At 42.9% G+C, this 12,970-nt stretch overlaps 1 protein-coding gene across 1 annotated transcript; it reads right to left on the reverse strand.

Annotated features, from left to right (window-relative positions):
• Nucleotides 1-5,479: 5,479 nt before the first annotated feature.
• LOC133922206 (mitogen-activated protein kinase kinase kinase 18-like) lies at nt 5,480-7,024 on the reverse strand. Its single transcript, XM_062367424.1, has one exon. The coding sequence runs from the start codon at nt 6,887-6,889 to the stop codon at nt 5,483-5,485; it is 1,407 nt and encodes a 468-aa protein (XP_062223408.1). The 5' UTR covers nt 6,890-7,024; the 3' UTR covers nt 5,480-5,482.
• Between the last annotated feature and the right edge of the window lie 5,946 nt (nt 7,025-12,970).

Consider the following 12,970-nt stretch of genomic DNA (forward strand, 5'->3'; position numbering starts at 1 on the left):
GCAGTATAGTCGCATGTGTTAACCTAGCTTAAGTATAGATTAATCTTTTAGTTTAATGTTTAGAGTAGATTGTCATTTCATGCTATAAGTTATATATTAATCTGGATTTAATTAATGTAATAAGATTAACCCGTGTAGCTGCTAAATAAATAAATACCGGTTATTAGAATATGATAGAATAGTTTGACGTTAGTAATTTATTTAATAATACCCCTTTTAATAAATAATTAAATTAATGAAGTAATTTAACCTGGTTAATTAATTATATATGCTTTTGCCATAGCAATAGTTTATTGCTTAGTTAGAGTGGAAATTAAGAAACACTAGGTCATTAAGATTAATTACTAGATACCCTTAGTTTAGTGCTATAGATTAGAATATTTAATCAAACACTTAAACACATATAATCGTCTAGAATTATACCTACGTATATATGTATACATGCTCACATACATATAAATGTAAGTATCCCACATACGTTTATGTCTGTACACGTGTATCACCTACACATAGAAACTCTAACTGTCACCTTCGGGCAGTTAAGCTAATAATCATTCATCTAGTCATAAATGACTTCGTTAAGCTTTTTCTTAAGTTCATAAAATAATTAGGCTAAAAACTTAATCTAGCTTCACTAGATAACCACACTAGATTCTGTATATCAATTTGGCTTAGCTTAGAGTTGCCGATCGTCTTTTCTCTAGTTAGCTTTCGCCGTTTTCTCCATCGTTCTTCTTTCGCTTTGGTGTTTCTCTTGGTTTTGTTTTGGTGATTCGTTGCTTAGTCATTTTGCACTTTTGCCGTTAATCTGTGTAGACTCGAAGTCAAGGTTCTAAGCAACAACGCGAGGAAGGATCTAAAGGCGAGGCCTGATGACGAAGAACCCCGGGATACTCCAACGACAAGACCAATCATGAATTGACCTTCATAAAGGCAAGTCCTAATTCTTTGATCATATTAAACTCATGTTTGCAATATAATAACATGACAAACAAAAAACATGGTAGTTATATTTGCATGATATATAAAGATTTCTCTTTAAAATTCTGGTATTGGTTATAACCCATTTATTGAGCCATACTACAACCAATACTCACAATACTCAAATGATAACCGTAGATTGCTCCCAATACATGATATAATGATATTGGATGAACCCGTGCTAACTAGTATACTTAGGGATGGATACGTTGCTCTCTTCGGAGACGTTTGATCTCTCCTCAAAGAGTAGTTAATCACTTTTATTATGATCATATGCTTGCAAATGAGTGAAATGTGTTGAGGTGTTTGATGGTGTGAGTAATGGAAAATGTTGTTGGTGTTAAGAAAAACCAGGAAAACCGTTTTGGCAGGGGTGAGCGGGGTAGTCCTCTGAAAGTTAGAGGCTATCTCATGTGGGTATTCCTTTGGGAAGGATGCTCTTGGGGGACTTGAGGTGATACTCAGTGCCAATATTGAAGGTGCTTGCCCCGGCCATGTAAGGACCGAATTAATTGTGATCATGCTAAGCCACCCAGTGCAACCACACATCCTGTATGGGTAGGACTTGATCTCACACCCAATTAGCTGAGCTCGGTACCCACCTTGGAGGCTATAGTGCAACGAGAGCCAGGAAAAGACTTGCGGAAATCAAAATCAGCTGTTGATATTGAATTGGCCGGATTCGAGCCATTTTCAAAAGGAGGGTGGAGCTTTAGGCCCCTGGTAAGTAAATCCCCGTGGGTGGTTACCGTGTGGCAACATGCTCGATGGGTACGGGAATTGAATGATTCACTCCTCTACTTGCAACAGTTGGAGGCTGAACATATCGTATGGGTAAAGCTGTACAACCTCTACATAATGTAAACCTATTCGAATAGCCATGTCCACGGTCATGGACATACGAACGTTACAAACTCACAATTGTTAGTTTTGAGGTGTGCGTACCCTTTAGTGTGTGAATGGGCAGTGTGCCCGTGTTTTGGAGAAAACCGGCTTTGTGTTGTCGAATCTGGTTGGACTAGGTGTCAACTAGCTAAAAGAAGGGAACTGTAGGTAACGGATAGCTTTCCCCTAGGGCCAACAACCTTTATCAATCAAACCTGGTTTTGTTCGACTAGTTTAAACTAAGTGTACACTTTAATTCACATTTCATATAAAACTGGCTTTGCGCCCAAACTATAGCTCTATAGCTTTTATCCTTGGTTATCTCCCTTATGTATCTACTCAACCCCTTGAAGTAGTATTAGAACTTATTGAATACCTTCCTTACTCAATCTTATTGCTTTTAGATTGTTGAGATGAAGACCAATCCCAACCCAGAGAAATTAAAGAGAACAAGTCTAAGGTCGCGTCTGCACCTGAGTTGCTTGAGGCTTGGTTGCACCGTTGTTGCACTCTGCTCCGCTGTAGGCTCTTCTTCCTGGCTGGTCCGCTATGGATCCTTATCCACAAGACCATCTTTTAGTCGTTTTAGGTAATTATTTTACTTTATTATATTCAAAGTATGTATTTGATATTATTCTGGAGAATTTTGTGCGTATCAGCTATTTGATCTAGGGACTGATACTGGAGGCACAGGGGAACCTGAGGTCAGGGTCCTGACACTGATGCTAAGGGATGCCTTGTACTGCAAGGCTGCTTTTGTGAAGCTTAAGTCTTTAAATTACCGTAGGTATGAGAAAATTTCTCTATCCCATGCTGAATAGAACAATACACTAAAACTTTTTCAGTGCTTGAAGAAATTCTACGATCTTACTGAAATCCTCTCTAGTACTTCATATCCAACTGCAAACTTATTTTATAGAGGTTTTTGTGAGATAAAGGTTTTGCTTGTTGAATGGTATGTTAGTGAAGACACCACTATTAGTAAAAATAGCAACTGCTATGAGTGAAAAGTTTGAGAAATATTAAAAGCAGTCCAACATTGCTCTTGCTCTGGCATGCTTTCTTGATCTTAGGTACAAGAAAAATATTATAGAATTCTACATGAAGAAGTCTTTTGGTGATGTCTATCAAATTGATAAAGAAATTGTATCAATTTTATCCTACTTCTTCACATTTATCTTCATCTACAAAGAGTAAAGCACCTGAACCTAGTAACACAACAGATGTGCTAATAGAAAATGTCGATGATGAACTAGAAAACTTATTATATGATAAAAGTGAACCTGATCTATACGAGTCAAATGAGTTGGAGAAATATTTTAGCATGGTGGAAGAACAAGAGAGAAGAGTATCTTATTCTCTCAAAAATTGTTCGTGATGTGATAGCCATACAAGTGATGATGGTTGCATCCTTACCGCAGTCATCTCGATCCAGATATGGTAGAAGCTTTGATTTGCACCAAAGATTGAGTAAAGGCAACAAGAAAAGATGATAATTTTTTTAGTTACAATTGTGCAAGGATTTATTATTTTTCTTTTACTGATGACTGACGTTCAATTGTCTAATGTATTTGTCTTTCACTTTGATTTTTCAAATTCTAAATGTTGTTTCAATTGTGAGTGATCTTAAGGTTCTGTCTACTGTCATGGCTAATAAATTAACGATTGAGGTATGTTTCCCCAAATCTGTAATATTGCACAATGTTTTTTCCCAGTCATATATTTTCACATGTTATGCGTGTTTGAATTATAGGAGAAGCAAAAGGAGAAGGAAAATGAGAATGAGGAGAAAGAAGAAAGAGAAAGTGATCCAGACATGATGAATGATGCTGATGAGCTATAAGCTGAGTAGAAGATTGTGGAGTCTAAAGTGAAAATTTTTATCTTTCTCTATGTTCTTTCATTTCTTGACTTATGAGAAGGTGTGGAATTGTGGATGATCAAATAGGGGTTGTATGCACATTGCATTATAATCATGTTGTTATTGTCACTTTCATTGTTGGTGTTTATTATTGAATTCAGTACAATTGGCAAAAGGCACAACTAGAGAGATATGTTTACTTGAATAGGTGCCTCTACCGTGTAGTATGAAATATATGCTTCTTTCAATACCATAATCAATCTTTGTTTGTTGTCTATTTTCTATTTATCAATGCATTTGTGTTATCTATAAGAAGGAGGATCTGATATGTCGCCAGCGCAAGGATGAATGTTAGCTCAATCCATTAATATGGATAGTGATAAATGTTAGCTCTATTCAATCCATCATATGTCTAAAACAACTATTTGTTGGTTGTGAAAGAATTTTGTATCCCGCAGCATTGGCCACTTGTATCTATTAGATCTAGCTAGTTTATTGATAATGAGCATCATAAGTACCAGTAGATGTTTCAAGACATATTTCAAATTAATTTTGTTCATTTCATTATTAAATTTGTGAACACTTCCGTGTTTGTGACAATATTTGTCTTCTGTTGCTTTGCAGAACACAAACAGATTGAGAAAAGAGTAAACAGTTCATGGGTAGATTGACCAAAGGATTGCAGTTCATATCTCGTCTTTCTCATGTAATGTTGGACTTACATATCTGTATAGTGCCTTTTACATCTCTACACTTTCTACAATACGAGGAGAGTGATGGCCTCTAGTAATAATTTAGCACTCTCCATGATTATTTGTTTTTTCATATATGTTCTCGTAATGCAAACTTTTCCAGTGAAAAAAACATTTTGGACATGATCTCTAAATTTAAATGTGTTTTCTAGCTTTTCTTTTTCTCTCGATTTATCTCATGATGCTTCTATATATGATTTTATAGGTTGGTGTTCCCGTTTTTATTATCAATTCCCGATCAATACCTATGTGTTTTCGTGCAGATTAATTCATTTTTTATATCTTAACATTTTTGAGTTCGTATCTGTTTTCGATTTTCTCATTTTTGAGAGAATGTGATAGTAAAAATGGTTAATAAGTTTTTTACTATTGCTATCTGTTTTCATCGTAAGTGCGGCGACGAGAACCAACCCAACCAACCGCTCCAACCGACGACCAGTCCCGGCGCGCGACCGTCAACTCCCTCATTTTTTCCAGGAGCTTTTCGTATCAATTGGCAGCCGCGCACCTCCCTCGTCCGAATCGAGAGAAGTTGGGTCCGGTCAGTTCAAGTCCGCTCTGCCCTCGCGAACCTCGTGCCCAAATACCAATCAGCTCGGGGAACTAGGACATCACGCATCTGTTCGCCGTCGCCAACATATTCCTTCGCCTATGAGTGGTAGTATCACTGCTAGCTGCCTAGCTGGTATGGCTGGACCCACCTGTGAGCCGGTGTTGGTGCATATTCCGTACCGGTTCTTGTAGAGACCCTGCAACGTTCATCCGGTCGTATCGAATTTTCGCATTAGTGGTCTTATGCAACTTGATGGAGAGATTGGGTTCTCGACGGGATGTTACCCATGCCATGCTCGAGTCGTAAGCTGTACGGGTCCGGCCGTAACCACCACCACGGCACCACCTCCTCCAAATTACGGCTCACGCCTGGCACGTGACGAAAAGGACGCAGCCCGAAAGGTGAAAAGAGAGCGAATGGAAGCGGCATGCTGGAAAGTAAAAACAGTTGTCAGCTGGGACGAAAGTGAACCAACTCGCTGGCATTAATTACCGAACGACAGCATCCTTTATTGCCGGTGCTTGCCGAATTACTACTGGTACAGTCGTTGTTACTGCCGCTAATCACGCTGTTACTGCGGCAGGCGCCAGCGCTGGAGCTCGCGCCGCCGTGAGGAGCTGAGCTGCCGTGATCGTGGCCATGTGACGAGGCGTGGCCGCGGGGCGCGTTGACGCCCATGTGCTCGCCCCCGCCGCCAGTGTGTTCCTCGGACTCTCCCATGCTGCTTCCGGCGCCCGCCACGAATAATTCTGGAGGGACGGCAGTGTCCGCATCGGATTTTGGAGGTGCTGCCGTGTCGTCGTTGTTGTTGACGGCGATGCCTGTGTGGGCGCAGACGGTGATCCAGTGCTCCCCGCTCAAGGTCCAGTCGGGCGCGACGTCGGCCGCCAATGCGCGGACGCGGTCGGCGGGCGTGAGCGCCACCGTCGTGTCGGAGTCGGTTGCAGAGTCCGGTTCCTCCCAGAAGCCTTGATCAAGGACGCTCTTTGGCGACACCCTCCGCTCAATCGGCGCGGCTTTGGAGGCGACAACCGGAATGGCTGTAGAGGAGGAGACGAACGGGTGCTCCAGCAGCTGCTCCGCCGTCCACCGTTCGGCCGGGTCCCTGATCAAGCACCTGGACAGGAAGTCCTTCCCCTCGTCCGAGAGCCACGCGGGGGGTTCAGGGACGTCGCCGGAGTGTGCGACGTGGTGGAGCGCGGCGACGGGGTCGGCGAACCGCTGCGGCCACGGCGCGCCGCCGGTGGCCATCTCGATGACCGTGCACCCGAGCGCCCAGATGTCGGCCGCAGTCCCCTGTGCTTCGCCCCGCGCGGCCTCCGGCGCCAAAAACAGCGGCGTGCCCCTGATCATCGCGCCGCAGGCGGCATTGCCGTCCTCGGCCGACGTCCAGCGCGCGCACCCAAAGTCGGCGAGCATGGCACGCCCGTCGGCGCCGAGGAGCACGTTCCGGCCCTTGACGTCGCAGTGCGCGACCCTGGCGCCGTGCACGTAGGCCAGTCCGCGCAGGACGTCCCCCGCGCGCGACCGGATCACGGCTTCCTCGCACCGCCCGCCGCACCGCTTGATCTCGTCGGCCAGCGACCCGCCCGGCGCGTACTGTAAGAACAGGTCGTACCGCATTCCGCCGCTCCCGTCCGCCGCCACCGACACGTCGGAGCCCAAGCACGACACGATGTATGGCGAGCTCAGAGCAGAGAGCACACTCTGCTCGCGACGGAGCACACCGGCCCGCGCCACCTCCACGGACTTCACCGCGAACATGTCGCCCGTGCGCCGGTCAGTGGCGATCGACACCGTCGCCGATGCACCACGACCAATTACAGGCCCCCTCTGCCACTCTCCACTTGCCCCCATTCTTGACCTTGCTCGCAGCCACAAGAATGGAAGCCGATCGAGCCGAAACTTCTTCTTCTTCTTCTTCTTCCAGTGGTCTTTGTTGTTGGTGGCGGTGGCAGCGCTGAAGGGACAATTGGAGCTGGATATGTGGAGTATATGTCGTTGCTTGTGCCTGTTTTCGTATATGTGCTGTGTATATATAGGAGGATGGCTTTGGCAATGGAATGTGGTTAAGTGTAGGCTGTCCAACCAAAGCAACAAGGCAAGGAAAGGGTGAGACAGAGTCCAAGCTGGCACAGGGAGATTCTCCACTTGGCCATTTTGGGGAGATGGCAGGAGGAGGAGCCACCTAACAAAAATATTACTTAGGAGTTATTTGAGGAAGGGGGCACTTGTCCATGTTGCCGTGAGGTTTTGCCAAGCTCATGTGGTTGGAAATCAAACCAAATGACTCGTGTTCTTTAATAGGTTGGTTTGTATTCTGATGGAATTTATGAGCACTTGTATACAATACTGCGTATAGTTTGGATGGTTGGATCAATAGGGAGGATTGGATGGATGTCACTGTTCAAAAACCAATTCAATCTGGTATGATGATATCAATGGGTACATATGGGCATTTGTCAAGATATTACTAGAATACTACAGGAAGAAAAAGAAGTTAGTGGAAGTAGTTAGTTGCGTTAATATGCTCATTATGGCCAATTCAGATTTAGAATTGCTATACTAAATAACTATTAGTTTAATTTCAACAACCTAATGGACTAATGTCAAGTCACAGGGAAAAGTACACAGCTCACACCATAAGTTGAAGCATCACCCAATTGCTTAACAAGTCTCCTTCTCTCTCAAGAAGTAACCTTTGGCTTTGCACCCAAGGATTGCTCATGATTAGATTATGTTTCATTTGTAGGGCATGAAGTCTGGTTAGTTATTCTTCCTCGTTCCGACTTCATGATGTTGATGTTAATACCTAACTATATTGTTGGTGAAAGTAAAAATTCAATTTTTATTAAGCATCGATTTGTATCTCTACAGATGGCCATATTTCAAATATTCATGCGGCTAGTTACTGCTAATTATCAGATAATGCAGACTACAAGAACTGTCTTTTTTTTTTTACAATAGATCAAATATCTGATGTTTTCATTTAACTTTTCCCTATCAACAGGTCGTCTTAATATTATATTTTGAAATCAATTAGTACTTTTGTGGAAGAAACAATCTGTATCCTAGAGCAATAGTTTGAGGACTTATTCCTAACCAAAATGGGAAAAAGGTAACTTGAGGACTTGGATCATCTTTCGCTATCAAGCCATAGTATGCGCTGTCAAGACCATCTGGACTGCCCAATCAAAAATTAGTCCACACGAGTACTTCAATCCACATCTCAATTGCAACGATTGAGAGGCTTGAAAATCGCACATCATTGGTTACCCCTACAGTTCAACCAGTACAGTAGCTGGGGCCGCCATTTTCTATTTTATCATACCATGTGGAATACATCTCTAGCAACCACTGACAAATTAAGAGAACATCCATTTGTTCGCATTAATTGTGCATACTGTAATATCCTAGTATCCATGCAGCTTAACCAAACAGAACGGTTGAGGCAGACGCAGATCATCGATCGCTGTGATCAGATCTGGTTTAGTGACAGGTACAGCATCAAGCACACCAGATTGAGATATTTTGTGCCCACGGAAAAGGATTAACAACTGACACGAGGCCAAGTTTGGTTTCATGCTGCTAATCAAATACTAATACTACCAGCTAATACTCACATGTGTAGATTTGATTACGCAGTTAATCGCCTTTCCGAGGATTATGTGCGACACATGCTGCGCCTTTTATATCCGTGTTCCGTGACGCAATTAGCATGAGATCTGTTCATAATTAGGTGGCCCGAAGGCGAAGCTTTGCTTTTCGATAGGGAGACACTTTGCGGGTAATCTTCCATGAGATATTTAGCGACTAGTATAATCGATTCTTGTCTCCATTGCCTCCGTTTGTTTAAACCAATTTGCAATTTCGGTTATGAAGTCCATGTTTTTTTTTTTTTGGATCTGACCGACGCCTTGGCATGGAAGACAAGGGATAAAGCAAGTATAGTGTGCAAGTAAAGACCGGCAAAGGTTACCTCGAAGTCCAAGCCTAAAAAAGAGCACATTCTCTTTCAGGGTAATTATGATATGTTTAACGATTAAGTTCTTGCCTCTGCATAAATACTACTCTAATTCAAAGTTTAAACTGCACATTAGTCTCAATTGTTTAGTCTGTATTACCAGAAATGGCTTAACAGTTGTTCATCTGAGCGAAACGGGTGCACTTACTGTCCAATTGTAAAAAGGTTGCATGCATCACACGTTAGAGCAATCAGGATCCACATCGCCGATTGTCACTCATCACGCATGGGGCTCAGCTACCTAGCTAAGCTAACTCTGAACCAATTCTCCATCCATCGAAGCCAACAGTGACGCGCGGGGCGAGCGATGATGGCCGGACTCGTGGCCAGTCAGATGGCCAGCCGCACCAACCGGTCCTCCAGTACTTTGGCGTGCGGGCAACTGTGCTTTTCTTCTCCCCTTCCGTCTCCTCGTGGATCTCAATAAATCAAGGAACCCGGCCACTTGGGATCGGAGTGGTGTCGGACGCAACGCAAGGCCGCGCGCGGGGGGAGACGGCGGGATGACGTGGCCACCCGGTGCCCGCTGGCTCGCGCGGAATGTGACGTGCGGGATTCTCGTGCGAGTTAGTGAGAAAAGAAGGGCTCACCACACCTACTGAGGCTGATGAGCAGCGGAGTGAAGTGGAGTGGAGTGTTGTCAAAAGACCAAACCGCTGGTGGTGTTAGCTGATGCTGTCGTTGTGGTAACGAAAGTTTGTGTCTCTGAACCGTTGGGTTTGGTGCCACCTAAGTGACTGTGGGGGATGACAGCAATGTGGCGGACTGACAGCATTGTATGCTTCTGTATGATGTGTGGGTTTTTGTTTTGTGAATCTGTCTGATTAGTTACCGTGTAGGTAAGCTAACAATCGCACTAGTCCTTTCCCTGTGTGTTAGTCTACTCATATTGTGGTTGACGAATGATCTGAAAAAATACACTACCATTAGATGAGCAATTTGAAAGAGTGGAGTTGCGTAGGAAGCATGCATGACGCATGCGAGTAGAGTGGCGTACGGCTGCACTATAAATGAGCTGAGATGATCTGAGGATTATTTGAGGTCCTCTACAGTACATTATGATATCGATAGGAGAGAGTATCATGGTTCAAATCCAACCATCCACTTAAAGCGGTATTTTTTAATCAAATCATTATCTGTAAAATTAGGTCTAATAACTTAGGGTTAAGTAGGTCTCTATGTGTTTGTTCTAATCGGGATCCCGCTTCCAGGAAGGCTCCTCCGTGCCGCTGTCACCATCGCCGCCGCCGCCGCCCCCACCCCTCGCTCGTCGAACATGCAGCAACGCTGCTGCCCCGCAACCTTTCATCTGCTTGTTCCAATTACGTGATGCAGAACACCAACAGGGCTCCTATACTGGGCAACAAAGACTCCAGCACAAACTCGTATACGTGTGTTTGCCAAATTATATTCGGAACCACAAAATAGGGTGTTCATCGAAAAATAAATGCACTAGTATAAGGTAACATGTGTTTGCCAAGTTCTATTCGGAAGCATAAATTACAGTACGCCTACTATACGTATCGTGCACACATATAGAGATCAGCGCCCAAAACTCAGAGAATCAAGCCTGCTATACATGGTCCTGGACAACAGCGCCCCAATCTAACATAATCACGGCTAATTGCAAGGTCTTCACGACATCTACATCACGTGTTTGATTCTTTTATATGCAAGGTGCTCCATTCTTCTGCATACAAGCTCCCGACGACACCTTCAGCTGCTGCTACTGGTGCTCCTAAGGGCCTCGCACCAATATTAGTCAAGGGTGCCATGGACAACCCTTGTTTTGGGCCTCCATAAAAGAAGACTTTTACGATACACCTAAATGAATGCATTACCAAAAGAACAAAGGGAGCCAATCCTGTCAGCAAAACAAGGTTTGTCAGGCTGCAATCGTGATACGCGTCTGTCCGATTTTTCGAAAGGCAATACAATAAGTTAATTGGTAGAGTTTTAACGTTGATAATTCTAAGGTTCTGACCAGAACAGATAAGAACCCTCGCAACTACTACACCATTACTCCGTGGTTATCAATCGTGCTAAGACGCGGTTGATCTCGCCAAGAAGGCTTTTCCTATAAGAGAATCAAGAATACAAGCAAGAACAGGTAGATGCAATATGAATATTACTAATTACCAATAAAGTATTTGAGTTGGGGTTCTACAAACCGAACAAACGACGAAACTGTATAAAACATAATAATCTAAGCAAAACTCGAGTCTAAACTACAACGGCTACTATGTATATATAGGGAGGACGTAAGGAGGTCAACCTAGGGTTGTGCAACTATGGAAAGAGGCGTACACAACCTAAACTTTGATCCCGACACGATTACAAGACCCAACTAGATTTAAAACGGTGGTGTAGCACCTTATTTCTTTGACTTTGACTAAACTATAAAGAATATTTGGTCGAACTCATATCCATTGAAAAGGGCTCATCGTCGTAAGCTTTCCAGAATATCCAAGATTACCTAAAATAAACTTCGTATGAGAGAGTTATGCCCATTTTACCGACGTGCTATCCTGCAACTCGACCACGACCACGACTACGACTAGAGCTTAGCTTCGAGTACGAGTAGACTTGGCCTTCAAGGGGTGACGTCCGGGTAAGGTTGTGGTGCTTCTCTCACGTTTCTAAGTAATAAAACATCACAAGAATTTAGTAGGAATCCATCCAAGATAGCATGAACAGCGAGAAACGAGTTTACCTGGTGGTCTAATTGTCATGCACGTGCTATTGTAAATTGGATCTTGTATAATTTGAGGATTAGTGGCGACATTGATCGTATCTGAAGGAGTCATGGGCTCATCATCCTCCCCCTCTTGAATTGGAGTCGTCCTCGACTCAAGCTCTTCTTCCTCTCCCAAATAGGGCTTCAGATCTGAAATGTTAAACATGGAACCAACCTCAAAATCTACAGGTAGGTCCATTTTGTATACATTATCATTAATTTTCTCAATTATCTTAAATAGTCCATCAGCTCTAGACATCAATTTTGACTTTCTTAGTTCTGAAAACCTATCATTCCTCAAATGCAACCTAACTAAATCACCTAATTCAAATTTTATTTACTTCCTACCTTTACTTCCAGCAATCCTATACATTTCAGTCATACTCTCTATATTCTTTTTAGTAGTTTAATGCAACTTAAGAATAAATTCAGCATGTTTCTTAGTATCTAAATTAAATATTTTAAAAGTAGGTAAATGTAGTAAATCAATAGGAGCACGTGGATTAAATCCATATACTACCTGGAATGAACTTACCTTGGTGGTGGAGTGTACTGACTATTGTATACAAATTCAATATGTGATAAACACTCTTCCCACATCATCAAATTATTCTTTAAAATTGCCTGTAATATGGTTGATAATGTACAGTTGATAACCTTTGTTTGACTATCGGCTTGAGGATGATACGTAGTAGAAAACAGCAGCTCATCCCCAATTTATTCCAAAGTAATCTCCAAAAGTGACTCAAAAATTTTGTGTCATGATCCGAGACAATAATATTAGGCACTCCATGTAGTTGAACAATTTCTTAAAAAATAAATTAGCTATATTTGTAGCATCATCGCTCTTATAGCAACGTATAAAATGTGTCATTTGAAAAATGATCCACAATTACAGATATGCTATCCCTCTCCCTCTTTGTCTTAGGCAATCCTGAAATAAAATCCATGGAAATATCCTCCTAAGGTGTACTAGGAACAGCAAGAGGCACGTAAAGACTATGTGGATTTAAGCGAGACTTAGTTTTATTGCAAGTGGTGCAATTGACACGTAGTGCTTGACGTTATATCTCATCTTTGACCAAAAGAAATGAGCGACTAGCGCATCTTCAGTTTTCTTTGCTCCAAAATGTGCCATCAATTCTCCTTCATGCGCCTTTTGCAACAACAAAAGACG

The sequence above is a fragment of the Phragmites australis genome, chromosome 6, assembly GCF_958298935.1.
Source record: "Phragmites australis chromosome 6, lpPhrAust1.1, whole genome shotgun sequence".
NCBI classification, from domain to species: Eukaryota; Viridiplantae; Streptophyta; class Magnoliopsida; order Poales; family Poaceae; genus Phragmites; species Phragmites australis.

Coding starts and splice junctions, on each gene's coding strand:
- LOC133922206 (XM_062367424.1), bottom strand. CDS start 6,889: ATGGGGGCAAGTGGAGAGTGGCAGAGGGGGCCTGTAATTGGTCGTGGT.